The 19,765-nt window shown below is 34.3% G+C and overlaps 1 protein-coding gene across 2 annotated transcripts; it reads right to left on the reverse strand.

The window, feature by feature from the left end:
- Nucleotides 1-267: 267 nt before the first annotated feature.
- Nucleotides 268-14,116, reverse strand: PRT6 (proteolysis 6). 2 transcript variants are annotated; one of them, XM_085725240.1, is made up of 19 exons: nucleotides 13,812-14,116; nucleotides 12,491-13,528; nucleotides 11,121-12,250; nucleotides 10,670-10,810; nucleotides 9,454-9,697; nucleotides 8,666-9,376; nucleotides 8,116-8,322; nucleotides 7,359-8,029; nucleotides 5,389-5,440; nucleotides 4,627-5,254; nucleotides 3,655-3,863; nucleotides 3,032-3,576; nucleotides 2,841-2,945; nucleotides 2,355-2,421; nucleotides 2,082-2,159; nucleotides 1,718-1,786; nucleotides 1,523-1,625; nucleotides 1,293-1,423; nucleotides 268-656 (listed from the first exon to the last, which is right to left on the reverse strand). In XM_085725240.1, exons 1-17 carry the CDS (start codon nucleotides 13,881-13,883, stop codon nucleotides 1,551-1,553), a joined length of 6,042 nt encoding a protein of 2,013 aa, XP_085581366.1. In that variant the 5' UTR covers nucleotides 13,884-14,116; the 3' UTR covers nucleotides 268-656; nucleotides 1,293-1,423; nucleotides 1,523-1,550. The 2 variants fall into 2 exon arrangements, with proteins under 2 accessions (XP_085581366.1, XP_085581365.1); XM_085725239.1 differs by having other exon boundaries at nucleotides 1,518-1,625.
- Between the last annotated feature and the right edge of the window lie 5,649 nt (nucleotides 14,117-19,765).

The raw sequence follows: 19,765 nt of genomic DNA on the forward strand, positions 1-19,765 counted from the left end.
GAGTAATAATGTAATATTAGGGTTGAACTTGTGAAAACATGACAAGCGAAATTCAAAAATTAACAACGAAATTTTTAATGATTCCATTCCACTCTTTTCATCTATTCACACATATAAACATAGTAGTTCCACAATTCATGACTAAACAACTTCATTTTATAACTTCACTGGCAATGTGGCTCTTATGTTATTCAAAAAGCTATTTCACACGGAAAACTTAAATTGAAAACCCATTCATCAACAAATACTAGCATAATTAAAAGGACATTCCAATAAAATCGTATTCTTTTTAATTTTCTAAAGTATGAAGAAAAATCATTTCACAGTTCATCACTTTAGAGACTGAAAACAGCCCAAAATTTGCTGTTAGTATAAAAGCATCATTTCTCAGATATCTGCAACCAAGGAAGACGGAATGACCCAACCAAAAAACCGAGTTAGAGAGAAGAGGGTGGAGTCAACATAGTTGTCCTATACATACTAAACCATTGATGATATATGTACACATGTATGTACACCTATCTAATAAAGATCTACTTTATGCTAAGCAGAATTAAGCTTGCAATTTTGTTAGCATGGAAATTCCAACAACCAGCAGGTAGACTCTCCCCACAGAAGCCAAGATCTAAAGCTTTCGGCACCAAGTATATATCATTCTACAAACATGTGAAAAGAGAGGAATCATTATTAGTAAATATAAATTTACAAAATTCAAAGAATAATTTACTTTGTTGCTCATAATAAGTTAATACAAATGAAAAAGAAATTATCTAGAGCAAAACGCACTCACCTCTAAGGTTTTATTAAATACACTCTCACCCCCTCTAGTTTGGAAAAAACATCCACCTCCCTTAATTCTTGCATGATTAAGGCACGTTCCCCACTAATTAAATTTTTGGATGTTTTTCCCAAAGTGTTTTGGATGTGTTACTAAAACTATTATTTAATTAGTACCATTCAACCACAACCGCAGTTGCACTATCGAACTGGTGCATTGACCACTTCTATAACCGGATCTAGTTATCGAAAGTAAGACCCAAGATCCATTCTACAGCAAAACTTTTATATACCAAATTTCCAAGACCCATTTAAGGTTTTTTCAACAGATCACCCAGAACACAAGGAGATCTCTATTTTATGTTTGCCCAAACCAGCCCAAAAAAAAATATATCATTTTCTCGATTATATGAATAGGGGTAATCCGATAATCCAAGAAGAAAGTGGACTCCCATAGTAACCAAGTACTGGCATTGAAATTGATATGGACAAAAACTCAATTATAGCATGCAAACCTGAAACTGTACAATTTCCACATAAGACATTGCATGGACTAAAGCTCTTCTGATTAACCAGGAGAAGTGTATAACAAGATATATTAGCACATCGAGAACCAATTTCCGCAGTGATTTGTCCAGCCAAAATTCTGTATTCACAAGATCACCAACATAGTGTTTTAGCAGCCAAGAAAGGAAGAAAAGGAAAGCAAAGACAGAAGATAGCTTATTGACATGTCAGACCTTACTATTGCAACTAAACAGGTATAATTTGCACTAAACCAGGAAGAAGGAACCGATAGTTGTCTGGCCAAGAACCTTGGAACTCCGGTCGAGACCATGAGAAGCAACCTAAAACAAGAAAACAACCGTGTCCATTGGTATTAAAAAAAAAAAATTAAAACACAGATAAAGTGTGATGTGAGTATAGAATATTTCTTCACCATATATGTCAAAGCAGCATAACGCTCCACATTCAAGAAGAGTGGCTTGCCTCTGTTCATTTCAAAATCCTGAAGTGAAGAATATTACAAATGAGAGATATTTTGAAGAAATGAAGACAAGAATCAAAACTCAATTGTTCATAAAAAGAATCACAACTCAACATAAATTTCGCAAGATATATTTGAAATTCTAACTTCAGTGACACGTTAAAAGCCTAAATCCTTACAAAGAGAATTCCAAAACAAGTAATAACGCATGCAAAGTTAATTACTTCGCAAAAAGCGTGTAGAGACATAATGGAAAAGAGAGAAGAGACAGTCTGAATAACTGATACTATTATGAAGATGTCAAAGGCAAACTGACCTCCTCACCAAAAGCATCCAAGTAAGGAGAAGGCCAAGGGGCCTGGCGTGCAGATCTCTGTAGTAGGATGGTAGTTCTCTGTGAATATAAACGCAATTCATTACTCCCAAGGTATCAATGTAAATAAGTAACTAATTAGTAGTTACTTAAAGAATAAAAAAGAGCAAGAAAAGATGGCCGAAAAAGAAATCCAAGGGTGGAGATCAAAATATACTGAACAAGAGCAAGACAGCCTAGTGATTTGATATGTAAGTTTAAGAAAGAATGCAATACCCTGGTCAACAGAAACACTCCAGTACCAGCTCCACAAGTTGCGGAATGAGTTTGACATCCACTTTCCCTGAAAATGCAACAAAACAGATATGAATCCTTTCAAATTCTCATCAATAATCAAACGCATTAGTATAAATAAACCAAGGCCAACTGAAATGGCCTGAAAACAAATATGAACACTAAGAAATATCTGAACATAAGAAAAATTGTTGCGCATCAGTTAACCCGCCTAATTTGAATGTCAATGTAGCAGGTGCAAGTTTACAGACACAAGGTTTACAAACACATGTTAGAGGCTCAAATTAAAGATTTAGCAGCTGCCAATAAGCTTGTGAAAAAATCCTGTTGAATTTTGAACCCATCGAAGAATAATTCCAACCACCCTTGTAATAATTTAGTACAGCTACAGCATAAGAATCTGAGACAACTTAAATGCTTGTGCTTAGCATAAACGATAAATCCAAAGGAAATTGGTGGAAAATGAACCTGCAGCATGATTTCCAACTTGGGGAGCACAATCTACCACACAGAAGGCACAATGCAGGATCATCAAGACGTTGTTTGCACTCAGGGCAGCGCTGTTTGACACACCTGTATATGAACATGAGTGGTAGTTTATATTAAAAAATAGTAGTAATAGTAGTAATATGGTACCTCACAGGACACAATTAAAATACCTCTGCAAGAGATCCTGATAAACATTTGGTAATCTCATTAACTCAAACGGAACTGCAGGAGTTACATGAATATTACGTTGAATTCTTTTTGATTCAAATTCCTTGCAAAAATGACGACACCAAATAGAGACTGAAGATCTTGAAAGTTCATCCTTGAGAACCACGTCCAGAGGGGGAATTTTAAACATATTCTCAAGCTCTTGAATTTTAGTAACCTCAAACTTGTTAATATCAACACTGCTGCCCATTGTGTCCCTTGGGAGATGCCATGATCTATTTGACGTATTCTCCCCATCACAGAATGGCGCTGGGATAGAAGAATAGAGTATCTTCCACAACAAAGCACATCTTCGCAAATAAGGAAAACTAAACCTCCTAATTGCATCTTTAATATCAACATTAGCATCAAAATAGTTTGACACAAAATACTGTGAAGCACATCCAGACTCTCCCATAATTTTATTTATGTCAGTAATCATGCAATCTGAAAGAGTTGATTCACTTGATGATTTATCCAGGGATTTCTCATAATACAAAATTATAGCCTGTATCCAGCGGAAAATGGATTAGGAAATACAAACACTATCAAGGAACACATCAGAAATGAAGTATAAAGTACCAACCTGGGTTACAGCTACCATATAGAAAGCATGCACTAGCGACAACAATGATTCTTCACATGATAAAAATGGGTGTGGCAGGCAAAAGAGAACCCACATCAATGTTGAGAAAGGGTCGTGAGCAAGTACAGGATCTGAAGCCTGATTCCAAAAGCATATATCAGTGTTTGACTGGTCCATTTCAATATGCTTCAAGACAGATAACATATCACCTGTGAATATTTAGTGGTTACAAAATATTACAATCAGTAGCAGATAAAAACAGGGAAACACTTCAACAAAAAAAAAATTGAAAATAAATTCAAACAAAATCTTGGTATGCAGACCATGCATACAACTAATTGAATTATTATTGTTAATATTATAATTAAATTAGGAGTTCAGATGCAAAAGAAGCCCTCATTTAAAATTGCTTTGATAACTTGTCATTTTAGGTTTGACGAAAGGAAGAAATAGAATTCCATAAATTTATTCTAGAAGAATCTAAGGCGATAGACTTTATTTGAAACAAGCGTAGAAAACAAATAAACTTTAAGCCAAACAAATTTCAAACAGTAAAAATTTTGTCCTATGAAACCAATAAATTTGAAACAACATCAGCAGCGACGAAGAATTTCCCTTAAGCCAATGGATTTGAAAGCATTAAAAAAATACTACTGTTAAATGTGGACGGATTTCAGCTGGAATCTGTATAAGGCAGATACTATACTAATAAATATTGACAAGATAAATGTAGTCTCCTAGTTTTTTAAGGATGTAAATACAAGTTTTCTGAAAGATATATAACCGCCAATAATTCACCTCCTACCTCTTCTAAAAGAGAGAACTTTGTAATTTAATTTTCTGTATCGGTTAAAAAATACAAATTTTCCTTTTCCTTTAAAGCTATTAATAGAAAGAAAACAGTGGGAAATTAAGATAGTAAACAAATCTTTTGAGTTTGAAGAAACAAAAATATGAGAACAAGAATAATACCTCTCCCAGAAATAACATTATCTGCATGACTAAGGGAAACCCCAGAGCAAATTGATTCCGCAAAGAGCTGAACACCTCTAAATCTTTGAAGTACGTGAATTGAATTCTTACTTCGTGTCTTTTGAACAAGTTTCAGCAACATGTATAATATAAAGCCACTTGAAGATTCAAGTTCTTTATACATGGCACTGAGAGCAAAGTTTGGAGTCAGAGAAGTCTTTCCACAACGTGCAACAATCTCCATTGAGGTCAATGAGTACTTGAGAGTGTCCCACATCAGCAGTGAGTGATTAACTTTTGAAAACCTCGATAACTTATCTTGTTTTCCAGGGAAATACATTTTAGAAAGCCCTAATGAAAAATTTTCAACATTTGGTCTAGTTTCATCAATATGATGTAAAGGAATAGCTTTTAGGAATTGATCTTTCCCAACGGCATTGGCAGCAGACTTTAAGAGGTTAAGGGCTTCTTGAATGCGAAGTGAATAAGTCGCGCCATTCGAATCAGCAAAGGGGGATGTACTATGTATTGAACTCGCGCTCAAGACAAGAGGAGTGTGTAATTCTCCAGGTAAAGTCGGTAAGACACCATTAACAAGTCGGCGGCACACTGGGCAGAGAATCTCTCCCTTCAAAACAATAAAAGGGAAAAAAAATAAGAGTATTGCAAAATAATAACATCAATAGATAGCATTCATCAACCCTTTCTAATTGATAAAAGAAATTATATAAAAAAAATTAAAAAAAAAATTAAAAATTAAACCTGATCTGGGTCAACAATGTGTCCTCCTTCAAAAACAATTCTTCTGACAGATCTGTCCAAGCAGTATATAGCATATCAGAGCATCTTAGAAACTCAATCAAAATAACAATATAATAATAATCCCTCCATTGCAAAACAAAAACTTGAAAATCTATTTGAAGCATTTAACTATCCATGTATTGTGAATGTGTGTAGATGTGCGCGCACGCATAAAGGTTCATTGGATTTGATTTGATTCAATAACTCAGTCGGTGTATTAATAGGTCCTGAGCTTCTTGAATCGGAAAATAAAACAAATGGTAATAGAAGCCAGGCTTTTGGATGATGATAATTGGGAGTAGAAAGTAAAACAAATGGTTTTAGATATTAAATTAAATAGTAAACAATTGAATGGAATAAAAACTTGTTTCAAATGGACTAATGGTAATTTTTAACAGTTTGACATTGGTTAGAAAAAGGAAAAAAAATTACATTTCCAACATGTGTTTCAAGCCACCACTAGACGACCATTCCAATGTTCAGCTTTAATATTTTTTTTGAGGATAAATGTTTCAACCTTTTGAAGAGACGCCTTCTAAAACTTATCTGTATTCTGCTGCGCCGTAAAACGGTGACAGTTGGTCTACTAAGTATGCCCTAACATAAAGACAGTGTGTCTACTAAGTACACATGGTTCTAAGTTTGCCTCTCTCTAGGATCTAGATACCATGTTAAGAAAGACAAAATAGAGGCATGTGCTTGGCAACTACACCGCATTCTTATTTCTTAATATTTATGCTATGAATGTAAGAAATATGAAGATACAGTTTACGAAATTATTGTATTTATATGATATGATAGGACACTGCCAATGACATCACTTATCAATGCAGTCTATCCCACGAAACGGGAATAGGCTTTGGCTACTCTCCTATATTTGCATGTGGCTGTTCTCTCTTATATCTACATAATATACTGAGCCTAGACGTCTACAAATAAGCATGACAAGGAAGTATCCACTTCAGATAAGAATTTAAAGGTCTATTAGTAAAAAGGGGTCAATAAAGGGATTGATGTTGTAATTAGTTAAGGGTAAGCCTTTATACAGGCTGTTACTTCTGTTTGTTACTTTCAGTTTAAGTTAATTAGTTGGTTAGGGTTAGTTAGTTTGTTTTGGCTAATCTCCCTTCTCTATAAATAGAAAAATGAGATAGTCCTAGGCATTGTTTATCCTTCTGCTTAGAATCTTGAATGGTGTACCCAGAATGAAGAGGGCAGTCTTTTGTATATCTTTTTCATTCGTCATAAATAAAATCCAGGGACAAATAATCCCATTTCTGTTCTTGTTGCCTCAAAGAATTCTAACATCTACACTGAACCTGAACATAGTAACACAGATTTCTAGTGAAAGAGGAATGCCCGCCCATTCTCATGAACCGGGCACGGATGAAGAAATCATGTATTAGTGCAAGTGAATTCAAACAACACATTTGGAAGTGAATTTACTCAAGAATGAAATAATAAAAACAATAATTTGCATAATGGTTTCTTGATCTGAAATGGGCGGGATATAACATTAGAGTTATAATAAAAAGGAAAAGTTCAATAATGTTAATGCATAGCTGCTTTGACATCACTGGAGGCAGAGGAAGACGTAGAAAAACTATTAGAGAAATTATTAAGAAAGATCTAGAGATTAATGAGTTAGATAGAAATATGGTATGTGATAGAACATTATGGCGTTGTTTGATCCATGTAGCCAACCCCACTAAGGATGAGGCTTGATTGTTGTTGTATAGTTGCTTTGACAAAATATTTTTCCTTTTTATTTACAAAAATGACACATTTTTTTTCTGTTTTTAAATAAAGTACACAAAATACTAAAAATATAAACATTTTCTGAAACTAAATATACACTTAAAACAGTTATGCACAAAGATCATCAACATAAGAAATGGTGAGTTGTGTGGATAAAGCTAAATGGAACGTACCTTTCTTTTAATGAACTCAAATATCGGTTAAGACACCCTTGATGTACAGCATGCCCACAAGAAGAAAGATGAACTCCATCACAATCTGTTGGGCCAAATCCATCATTTGATAGATGCTGTGATGTTGATTCTACAGAAGCATTCTCGTTATTAGCATTTCCAGATGCAGAAGAAATCTCCGACATCTCTTTCACAACATCAGCTGCATATTTCCCAAGCAACGCAGATTCAGTAATCCTAACATTTGAGTTCCCTTCGGCAGTTGAAACTTTCTCATCCTCATTCATCATATTTGAAGATGACAGATCATGCATTTCGTCACGAATGGAAACGTGCATAGCCTGCTCTAATGTATCGAAAGTATATGGCGATTTTTCTTTTTCATCACAAGACATGTCTGGGAGTTGAAAATTTCCCAATGCTGGGAAATGATTCTTGATATATTGTAGAAGAGTATTAACTTCCCCAGGTTGCGCACTAGATCCTAATTCACTGGCCGCATTCTGAACTAACTGAGTTGAGTCAGAAGATGAAGTTGATTCCGAACTACCTGAATTCTCACGTGTGTCTATCTCCTTGGTGTTAGCAACAGGCATATGTTCTTTATCTGGTCGGCGAAGTTTGGTCCATGATGGAGGACCTCTGTCAACAGAACTAACAAGCCTAGATTTCTTGTACATAGATAAAGGCAGGGATTAGAGCACAGGATAAAATAAGTGTATCAAATTCTAAAAATGCAGCACAAAAAACTAGATACCTGAAGAAGAATCAAAAATGAAATTGGATGCCTTGAACTATGGTCGTGGCAAAGACAGCAAACAACTTGTTTGGAATCTTCAGAATCATGTTCAGCGTTTAAGTCTTGTTCAGTGTCCAAGTCACCTTCATGACCAAGTTGAGAACCATCATCAACATTTGATTCAACGCTAGCCATAAATTTTGTCTGTTGGGCTCTCATCTTCTCCTACATTAAAAACCAAGAGAGAAAATTCAAATGGTGAAGGCAATTAAATAGGCACAGCAGAACAGGTCAACCCCATTCTGATCTAAAAGTAAATAAATCATGTCTAGCATAATAGAGAATATTTGCAACCAAATGCCTTCCTTAGCCTGTAAATGTAATAAAATAACAACCTGGAAGATATGGAAAGCATATCTTTCTTAATATTCAAGAACTTAAATATTTCAAAATTTAATAGTTTAGCAATTTTTTTATGCAATAAAAACACATGAAGGTCATCAGAAAGAAACATTATAACACCTCTTTAATATCAATCACTAAAATAGAGAGTACCACAACAACTTACCATTATTGCAGCCTGCCTCTCTCGAGCTTTTGCCTTGCGTTTCTCGGTGTCAGAAGCTGACAGAGAGACACTGGAGTCTCCAGTTGGAACACATTCCGGAATATGATTCACCACTTTAGGGGCAAGTTTTTGTAACTTAATCATGCAACGTTCATCAAGCTCAGCAAATTTTTTCAGTAAACTTTCAACTAGAGCAGATAAACCACCAGCTTCTACATTGCTGTCATCGTTTTCCTTTCTGTTCATTTCCATCAATAAAACAAGAAGAGACAACAAGCTTTGTTCCCCGACACCATAAAATGAATCAATTATTTCTCCGGAGAATGCTATAATGGGAATTTGTTCAATATTATTAAATGCATTATCACTATTTTCTTTCTGCTGAAAGCAGATATCTAAGGATAATGATAACAAATGTAGCGCCGGTAGAAGAACATTATCAGGAGCACGAGATTCAGCAGATTTAAAAGTAACAACAGCGTAAAATAGCACAGCGCGGATAATCTCAAGGACAACTTTGCAAGTGGCTATTCTGGATATCCCCTTCAAAGGAGGATATATGGGGGTCCATTTGGGCAGCTGAGTAGTCAGTGCGGAGACGCTGCAGAAGCGCAAGTATCTTTCTTCAGCAACTTGTAAATCTTTCGAATTCCAACGTGGATGATACAAATCCAGTTCTTTCCAAAGTAGCCATCGTAGAGAATACATACCCTAATATAAGAAAAGAAAATTACAAAAAGACATGGGTACAAAAGAAAGTTGTAAATTTCTACAAGAGTCTACAAAACCTGATTAAAGCCAGATGGATTGGAATATTCAGCAACAGTATCCAAAACATCTTGAAGCTTGTCAAACTTGGAGAGATCACGAGGAAGAGACTTCACCAATTGACTATGAGTAGCATCTCCAATAGATAGCTTATAAATTAGTTCTCTTTTCAAACTTTCAGCAGTATTTAGCCCACAAAAGCGCCTCTCTTTTACTATTTGAATAATAAGAGTAAGCATTTCTTGGACTAAAACAGGTTCATATCTGAAAATAAGAACGAAAGAAAATTATTAGTTTGAAATTACATAAAATATATCCAAAAATAAGGTCTATGAATGGTGTGCTTATGGTATGTAGTTATTTGCTGTATGTGGTTGGAGATGATGCTGTGTTGCTGCTTAATTTTTCTCGGTAAAACAGTAAGGTTACTGCATTCTGACTTGGAGGTCACGGGTTCAACCCCCACCAGGTGGGAGCCTCATGCATATGACTGCCCGATCATTTTTAATCATATGACTGCCCGATCATTTTTAATATAAATTAGTATTCTTAGAAACTGTGTTTTTTAAGGGGTTTCTTTGTTGGGGTATGCAGAGAATGACAGGCTTTACCCACTATTCTTTTTCTCTAGTATAATTTGATTATGTTATATTTTTTAGGAGGATATCTTATCATTTTCTTCTGAACTAATTTCAGTCTGAATTAATTTTCTAAAGAGAAAGACATAAATAAAAATGAAATATGTTCTAAAGAGAAAGACATAAATAAAAAATGAAATTTTGTAATCCATACATTGTACGTTTCATCAAGCTAAAACTAATATACTGGTCTATCTTAATGTTTATATGATTTGTACGCCTGACACATTGCACATAGTTACTCATTGAATTAAAGCAACTTTCGGCGTGCATTATGAACTGCATTAGTTTGAGTTGCATAAGAATAATGTTTGTATTATAACTGTTGGGCCTATATGTAAAGAAGACCACAGAGGCTGCAAAATCAACACAATTTCATGCTTCAAAAAAAAGGTTTATTTAAGGAATAGCAATTAAAGCATGTCTTAAGAACTTATATCAACACAACAAAAATGGTTTATTTAAGGAAAAAACAATTAAAGCATGTCTTAGGAACTTATATGATATTAACTTGAACAATACAGCATGTTTATCCATTTACAAAACAACATAAATTTATGAAAATTGAAAGTTTTTCGTGTTGCAGAAGAAGACATACTCGCTAGACTGTTCAAGATTCAAGGATAAGTAGTTTGCCAGTCCAAAGCGTTCTAAAACTCTCCTGACAAAAAGATCTTCTGGAGCAAGTGCAGCACAACATTGAAGAAGAAATAGATCAAGCTCCAGACCTTGTTCAGACCTGTAGCATTAAAAGACTGATATAACATACTAGAATTGATGTGTTTCAGGCCTTAAATACTTCCTCTGTCCCTAATTATAAGCACTCGTTGAGAGAGGAAAAATTCCCTAAATATGAGCCACTTTCCAAGTTCCTATGTGCATTTTTTTTTTTAGCAGATCAAACGCACCCTTATACGCAAAGGGTAATTTAGTAATGATAACACAGTATACGCATAATAGCACTAACAACTTTTCTTAATGTATGTGAAAAATGTAAATGGGTGCCTAATACGCAGCATACAAATTATATTAATACAAAATTGACTTACCAGCGCACTGATCTATACCATTCACATGATAGTAAAGCAGCATCTCCATTTTTACGCCACATTCCAGCATGGACTTCAGCACAAAAGACCCTAATACGCAACGGATTCTCCATTATAAAGGCAGAGAAACCATATGGATGACTTCCTCGTAGAGCATGTCCAAAGAAGTCGCTATAGATTGTTGACGATGAATTTGCAGCACAAATGTCAGTCTTATCCAGCACTTCAGATTCACAAAAATATCTTCTTAGTGCCTTTTGTAAAAGCATTGAAAGGAATCTGTGAAACGGAATGTGAACAGATATATTTTGTGAGCTAACATCATAGGCTATTTGTGGCCAATCAGGTGATGATAGAAAACGTAGCCCATCTGATTCCACAGGAAAATCTTCTTCCATGGCACAATCATCTGATGATGTGAGCAGATATTTTTCAGATATTCTAACATTATCAGAATTGGAATGAACGGAGGTGTTTTCTGAACCTTCATCATTTGTTTTCAACTTACCCCTTCTGAAATTAGATATTGTTCTTTTAAATGCTGAAAAATTATCAGTACTACTGGGAGGCACCTCACGTGCACTCTCAACTCCTAACCAATTTTCAACAGCCCTTAAACACTCATATATCAACCAAGTGACAGAAAATGGAAGCAGATGAGAAGAGCCATCAGATTTTATCTCAAGAACATTTGGTGAAGCAAAGACACTACTTCTACTAGTCACGCTACAGGCAGAACTTTCCTGGGATAGTCGCCCTACCTTAGCATGTCTTTGATCATCCCCATCATCCGATTCATTTGTATGCGAGCTCCAAAGAATTTCATCATCCACCTCTCCCTTGCTAGCATCAGAAAACGCCCCATCCACAAATAGAGAGTGAATATTGGCTATAAAGTGCCCTAAAGCAAAAGGCAAATGGACATTCTCATTTTCTTCTTCTATGTGTTGACCTGTTTCTCTCTTTTGAGGGTTCATTCCTTGCACATAGGACAGAAGTTTCAACCAAGTTCTTGAGAAATCTTGATGGTTATTGGTTACATATTTGGACACCTCCGCATGACTCATAACAAACCGAATATCTTCAACAACACGTATTGTCGTCTCATACAAATGTACCCACCTGGAAACCTGTAAAAGGATCGTATATTTCTTAATCAAAACATAGTGAAAGAAGATTGAAAACATGATTATAAGAAGTATAACTGCATTTCATTTATAGAAACTTCTTAACCATCTTAATAGCTAGATCCACTCAAAATTATCTACAAGTATAAAATCAAGCAAGTCACACACTCAGTATTCTTGACATATCTCAGAAATCACATCTACCCGAGTTGTAAACTTTAAAGAGATGTAATCGCTCATTACCTGTAAACATCCATTTTCAGCACAAGAAATGAAAATATCTTCCAAACATCCAAACAGCATGGTCAGTAGGTTGACTTCCTTCACAAGACGTGGGGTAAGAGTGGGCACTGTAAGTATCTGCACAGAGAACATGGATACCAGTGGATATCTCTTTAGAGGAAGGTCGCTGCCCTCTTTAATGGCCTCCTTTATAACACTCGGATAGTAAGTGAGAAAAACTTTAGCAAACTCATACTTAAAAGTAGGTTCTCCCAACAATTTCAGGAACAGCTCATGGAGTTTCTTTACAACATCATTAGTTGAAAACCTCTCAGCTTTTGCCAGGACGCTCAATAAATCAGTAGAGGAAAACATCAACCTAGCGATAAAACTGAGCAAACTCTCACTATGCTTGCAAAATTCCAAAAGCATGTCAGCCATAGCAAAAGTTAGGTCATTTGCAGCCTTCTTTCTTTTCGGAACATCACTCGCAGTCGTTAGTCTAACTTCCCAACAACGGAAAAGAGAACGAAGCACAGGAGAAACAGTGTTTTCAACTTCCTCAGGAAGCGGTTGCACATGCTCCGCACCCTTATGCATTGAACAAAACCCCTCTCGCTTCCACGCAGTCACATCCCCACAATCACAACAACCACCACCTGTGTAAATGACAGAGTAATCATGCCCCGTGTGATCCCCATTCTGAAAACAAGGAACACAGATAGCGCAAGTCGGGTCATGTTCACAAGTCCTACACCTATAAGCAATATCAGTACGTCCCCAAACCGCCCCACAAACACCTCCCTGACCAACCATACTAGAAAGGCGTCTCAAAGCATTACCCGGGTCACCCTCAAACATCAACCATTGCAACCACACCAAACTCTCTTGAAACCTCTTCTTCAAACCCGTCTTCGAATCTTGAGATACTGCCAGTTCAACATCAGTAGGCAATATAATAGACACTATATAATCGATCACCTCATTCTTCTCTTTCACAAAAGCAACCAATCCAGCTGGGGTAAGCTGCTCTTCAGGAACCCCATATTGTACAAGCCTCTGAAAATCATACCAAAACCATACATCAAACATCCATTACAATTTCAATATAAAAAATTAAAAATTGGGTAAATTTCACTAAACCTAAAAAAATTAAAAAAAATTAACCAAATTTCACTAAACAATTCAAAATTGGGTAAATTTCACTAAATTAACCAACAAGATCATTACTCATTTCTCAATTTTACATCATCAAGTGCAAAATTGAATAATCATACAGTGATCAAGTAACGAAAATTATAAATTTTCAATAAAAAAAACGGTTTAGAATGAAAAAAATTACCCGAATGATTCGATCTCGGGGTCTGAGAGGTTGAGATTCAGAGGGAGAATCGATTTCCATATTCTCAGCCATGAAAGAACGTAAAAAGCGAAACAAGGAGCGAGGATGAAAACTAGAACCTTCACTCCCCAGGTTTGATTCTGAGGAATGGAATTCTTCGCTTCAATTCCGTGAAGTGAAGAAGAATTTAGCGAGAAATTGAAAACCCTAATTGGATTTCCGAAAAAATCCCCAAATTTTGGTGTGAAACGCGTTAATCGAATACGAGACTAAACCATTATTGTTAATATGAAATTGATTAAGATGGTGATGATGATGCTTCTTATATATTTTTATACTATAGTATGCAACCACTGCACTCAATAGTCTTATGCTGTAAATTTCAATAGAGTTGTATTATTTGAACATCGATTTCAATGATAACTTGTGAGAAAACCATAATTCACAAAGAAAATTAGGTATTTGCACAAAAATCATTGCTACAGAGAAAAAAAAGTAAAAAAATGAGTTTGAGAGAAAAAATTGTAAAAAAATGGTTGTACAATTACCATTTATCATTTCAATATTTAATCGATTTTTTTTAATAAATGGGCTTATGGGCCATGACAAAGAAAAACTACACAAGACCAAAGTTTGGAGAACTGCTCTTCTCACTTTTGATTTTGTTTAAGAGGATTGCTTTTCTGACCTGAAGAAGTTCACATGGAAAATACTAAAATGCCCTCAGCGGTAGTTAACTACCGTTGAGGACCCGGCGGTAGTTAACTACCGTTGAGGACCCGGCGGTAGTTAACTACCGCTCAATTCATTTCTTCAATTCACTTTCTCTGTCTTCTTTTGTTCTTTTCCATCTTTGTTGCTGCAATTTTCATTCTTGTATGTCCTTATCTTTCAATCTTGGTTTTAATTCTTTGTTGCTGAATCTGCATATAGCCATCAAAGAAATCTCTTTACTTCCTTCTAGGTGCTGAATAACCTCCACAGTAACCTCAATGGCAAATTACCATTATTTCCAACATTGAGATGAAAATAATGTTCATCACATCACTGATTGCTAGAAGAAGCTTTAAGAACTTTAATAACTTGTTCATCCTACAAATTACCATTAAAAAAATGTAGTTCAACGTTATTTCTGCAAGGAATCTTTTTTCAGTTTTCAGAGAATGTTCATCCTACAACTTCTTCAACGTTATTAAAGTTCAACGTTAATTAAAAAAGTGATGTGATGGAGAAGCTTTAAGAACTTTAAGAACTTTAATGGTAATTTGCAGAAAAACGTTGAACTTTAAGAAAGATTTTAAGAACTTTAAGAAGCTTTAAGAACTTTAATAACTTGTTCATCCTACAAATTAAACCATGTTGGAAATAATGGTAATTTGCCATTGAGCTGAAAAAAGATTCCTTGCAGAAATGGAGAAGAAGACAGAGATGCAGAAGAAGAAAAGAAGACAGAGAAAGAAGATAGAGAAAGTGAACTGAAGAAATGAATTGAGCGGTAGTTAACTACCGCTGGGTCCTCAACGGTAATTAACTGCCGCCGGGTCCTCAACGGTAGTTAACTACCGCTGAGGGCATTTTAGTATTTTCCATGTGTCAATGTGAACTTCTCCAGGTCAGAAAAGCAACGCTCTTTGTTTAATTCAATGTGATTTAACTCACGCTGAATTAAGGGGATGAGCAAAATCAAAAATGAGAAGGGCAATTTTCCAAAGTTTGAGGTTGTCTGTGAGCTTAACTCAGTTAATCAATCCATTGCATAATATATGTCGGGATCAGGGTTTGTCCTTGTTAGTTTAAATGAAGACTACGTTACAAAAACGACAGAAGCTCTTACAAGACAGAGAGAAGGCAAAGAGGAAGCAGTGAATCATTCTAAAAGAAGCAAAAAAATTATGAAGTACCGGTCAACGAAATTATCCTTTAGAGGCAAAGATTCAAACGTAAAGAAAACTTGTGATGCGCTGGCAAATCTCTACAACAACAGCTCTATTCAAATCTTATATAAAATGATCCTAAACATTTGAAGAATATAGAGAATCACACGCTTTCAAATTGTGCTAAAACTCTGTTCAAATTTCAAGCCCACATAAACACTTCTAAAAATTCTTACAAACTTTCAATCTTAGAATTTCTTAAGTGTTTAGAAATCACTCTGATCTTAATTTAGTTTACCACTTTTTGAGTCTGAAGTGTAAACATCAATCAAATTATTTGTAAACTTTGATTATGGAACTCATCAAGGTGGGGAAGAAAATCTTAGACTTGTGTGTCTAAGTAATTATAATCTTATTTGATTATAGTGAAAAAATCTTTCTTGTATGAAGGGACTGGAAGTAATCCTGAATTTAGGGGTAAACCAGGATAAATATTTATGTCTATCTCTTATCTCTATCTCTGTTTATCTTTTGCACCCTCTAATTAGTTTTAAACTTAAAAATGATTTTCAGAAAGAAAAAAAAAACTAACACATTTTAACCTCACTTCCTGTGTTTTCTCACGTTCAAAGGATCACATGATCTCTTAGTTCTTTGCACAAGACTCCTCTTAGAAGCACATTGATCGAGCGAGTTATAGACAACAACAATTAAATTAACATGGAGCTCCACCAACATGAACTCTCTAGGATGAACCCACGCTGAACCTTGAAACACACCCCACAAACTTCGCAATGTAGGCACTACAACTCCACCAAAAACTTAGAGAATCCACATAGTCGTTCACCATCCGAACCTTGAATCACAGTCGTTCACCTAGCAAATAGTCAAATGGTCATACAAAATCAAGGAATCAGCTGAATCAAATCACACCTAAAAGAAGGTAAGGCATCATCACAAGTATTTAGCTCAAAGTAAGAATGACACAATTTCACTTAGCAGTCCATTGACAATCTACTCATTCTCTGCATAAGACTCCACCTAGCAACACTACCACCATGTTGTTGATAAAGTGATTGACAACGATAGTTGAACCCATATGGAGCTCAACCACCTCAATCCGCTATCACGAGCCAACGACAAATCTTGAACCACGCCTTATAACTTTTCATTGTAGGCACTAAAAGTCCTCAATAACTTAGAGAATATGCACTACCATTTACCATCTCAACCACGAAGCAAATTTTGTAATAATTTTATAAATGATTCTATATTTTGTAAACTAACTAAATCTTGTCATCATCTTCTCAATGTTATTTTCATGTCCAACTGCATTTATATCTTATAATAGTAAGTGGAAGTTGATGTTTAATTCTCTTTGTTTCCTTCAAAAAAAAAAAAAATCTCTTTGTTATTTGCATGCCCAATACATGTTTGAGTTGAAATAAAGATTGCAAATTACTTTTACTTCAAACATATTACCCTTATAGTTTTAATTAGTCCATCATATTTGTTCATTGTATTACTAACATTATTTTTCAAACGAAAAAATATTTTTCATATAAAAAAAAAATTGAAAGGTTATAGTTTCAATATTGAAATATAAAAAAAATGGTGTGTTAAAGACCACATTGCTAGGATTATTCATAAAAAATGGTGTTAGTCCTCCAATTTTTAGGAAAGGGACTCTAGTAATTCGGAGTTTGGTCGTGAGATAAGTAAAGTATGACCAGTTCCACCAAAAAATCGAACTCGGGCTCTCCTTAAAAATTCGTCCTTTGATGAAGCTCATTAATCACTTGAGTTCAATCAATTGGTTAGCATTATTTATAAATAGAGGAATACTAACAACACATTTTTCAACACACTTTCTTTGATCGGTTAAAATTCATATGGGTCCCACCAAATCATGTGGGTCCCATATAAATTTGGTGGATCTTATGTGAATTTTAACCAATCAAATATAGTATGTTGAAAAATGTGTGTTGCTAACATTTCTCTTCATAAATATTATAACGTCTAAAATCTAAATGTAGAGGGAAAGAAAGAGCATGAGAATGGGAGAGAGAAGAAAGAGGAATGAGGGAGGAACAACAAGAAGTAGAAGTGGGAAGAAGGAGGACTGAGAGACATGGGGCAACAATTATGGGGAAGAAAAAAAAATTAGGGGTGTCAAATCCAAACACATTCAAATTAAAATTGCAAACTGATCTAAAAAAAATGAAAACCGTACAAAATTAAATATTATTGAACATATTTGAATGTTATTTTGTAAAACTGCTTCGATCAGATTGATTTTTAGATTAATTTTTCAAAACCGAATCAAATCACATACATACATTTTAGACCGGATGATCATTTAACTCAAGACGGATACAAATCACACCACGAACATCTCTAATAATTTTCATATTTGCTCATGTTTTTATTTTGGTCTTTGCTAACTATGATGACATGCGGTATAGTGCTCAACATGGCACTTTAGCAATCGCTACGACATTAAGTAACTCAGTTTACAACGTCAATTAATTTGATGATGTTGTCTAACTTGCATAAACAAATTAGTATTGCATATATATATTTAGTTTTCACTATTAACTCAATAAATCTCATCGTATCATATTATATTTAATTTTATAATGAGATGTATTGAATTATATGTAATGAGTAGAAGACAACTTTCAAGAATTTGTTTTCTAATTTCGTTATAAGAACATCATCGTGCATGCATTCATCAAACTAAATCTTTATTTTAGATATCAAAATAAATATTTTCCTCCTAAATTTTCAAAATAACTATATTTTGATTTGATTGATAGTTTTTTATTAAAAAAATAATATTTGTACAATTACTTTAGAACAACTTTTGGAATAAAAAAAATGAGAGAGCAATGAGATGAGAGTATGGGATAGAGTTATCCTAAAAATGTACAAACATCATTTTCTTTCATATTAATTATAAAAACATCATTGTATTGTCCTCGTAGTCTCCATAAATTTAACTCAATTGGTAAAAGACATTGCATAATATAAACAAAAGTCAGAGTTCAGACATTCATTTATTTATCTTAAATGTGAGTTTCTAACCATTAAACTACTATTTGACAAAAGAAAAAACATCGATTTGTATGCATTCAGGAAACTATGCCAAAAAGGGAGTCCTCTCTACAAATGGTAATTATGCTACTTTTTTTACAGTTAAGTAACATGTTGGGAATTCACGTGAACTCACATGTGCAACACAACTTTTTTGAAAGGATGTGTGCAACACAACTATACGGACGAAAAGAAGACTATTTTTATAGGTGGCTTTTAGGGTGCACAAATTGCACAAATTGATAAATTTGTGTACCTATACACAAGTACATTATTAACCATAGATCTATGACATTAAAATTTAATGAACCAGATCTTGCAAAGATAACTCAATGTATTCCATATTTTTTTGGTTACAATGTACTCCAGTTTGTGAATTGTAAATTTTTATATAGATATATACAAAAAAATTGACTAATGTTTGCAAATATTTATAATTAAATATCACTTCTTTAAATTTGAACCGTGAAAGTTGTAAATGGCCTGACACTTTTTTTCTTTCAATGGTACACTTTAACCATTATTTCAACAATTATTTTTTTGAATAGAAAGATTTATAATAATTTTTCTCTTAATTAATGATACATTTTTATTATAAAATTTGGTAACCGTATAATAATTTTTGAATTATTAAGATCTAATGAAAAATAGAGTTTTAAACTAACACCACTTAAATATCATCTAATTATTTACCCAAGAACACTTAAAAGAGATGATATTGTCTTCTTCTAGTTTAACCAAGGCTCGAGAGATTAGTCTCCACAAGTAACGCGCAGAGGATATTCGCTTTACACCAAAAAAATATCATTCAAGATGTTTATTTTTTATAAATATATAAATGCAATTTTCATTTTCTTGAAGATTCACTAGTCCTTAGAGAGTTGTGTTTCCTAAATCAAAGCCATTGAATTTTAAACTCTTGAATCAATGGTAAAATGAGCATTTGTGTATATGTACACAAATTTAAGCATTTGTGCACCTTAA

This window comes from Medicago sativa, chromosome 7 (assembly GCF_051527215.1).
Source record: "Medicago sativa cultivar Bolivia chromosome 7, Bolivia_mono, whole genome shotgun sequence".
In the NCBI taxonomy this organism is placed as follows: Eukaryota; Viridiplantae; Streptophyta; class Magnoliopsida; order Fabales; family Fabaceae; genus Medicago; species Medicago sativa.

Excerpts from the sequence above, each read along its gene's own strand:
- PRT6 (XM_085725240.1), bottom strand. The coding sequence starts at position 13,883 with ATGGCTGAGAATATGGAAATCGATTCTCCCTCTGAATCTCAACCTCTC. Across the intron at positions 1,787-2,081 it reads TGGATGCTTTTGGTGAGGAG|GATTTTGAAATGAACAGAGG; the intron begins GTCAGTTTGCCT and ends TCTTCACTTCAG. Across the intron at positions 1,626-1,717 it reads ATGCTGCTTTGACATATATG|GTTGCTTCTCATGGTCTCGA; the intron begins GTGAAGAAATAT and ends TTCTTGTTTTAG.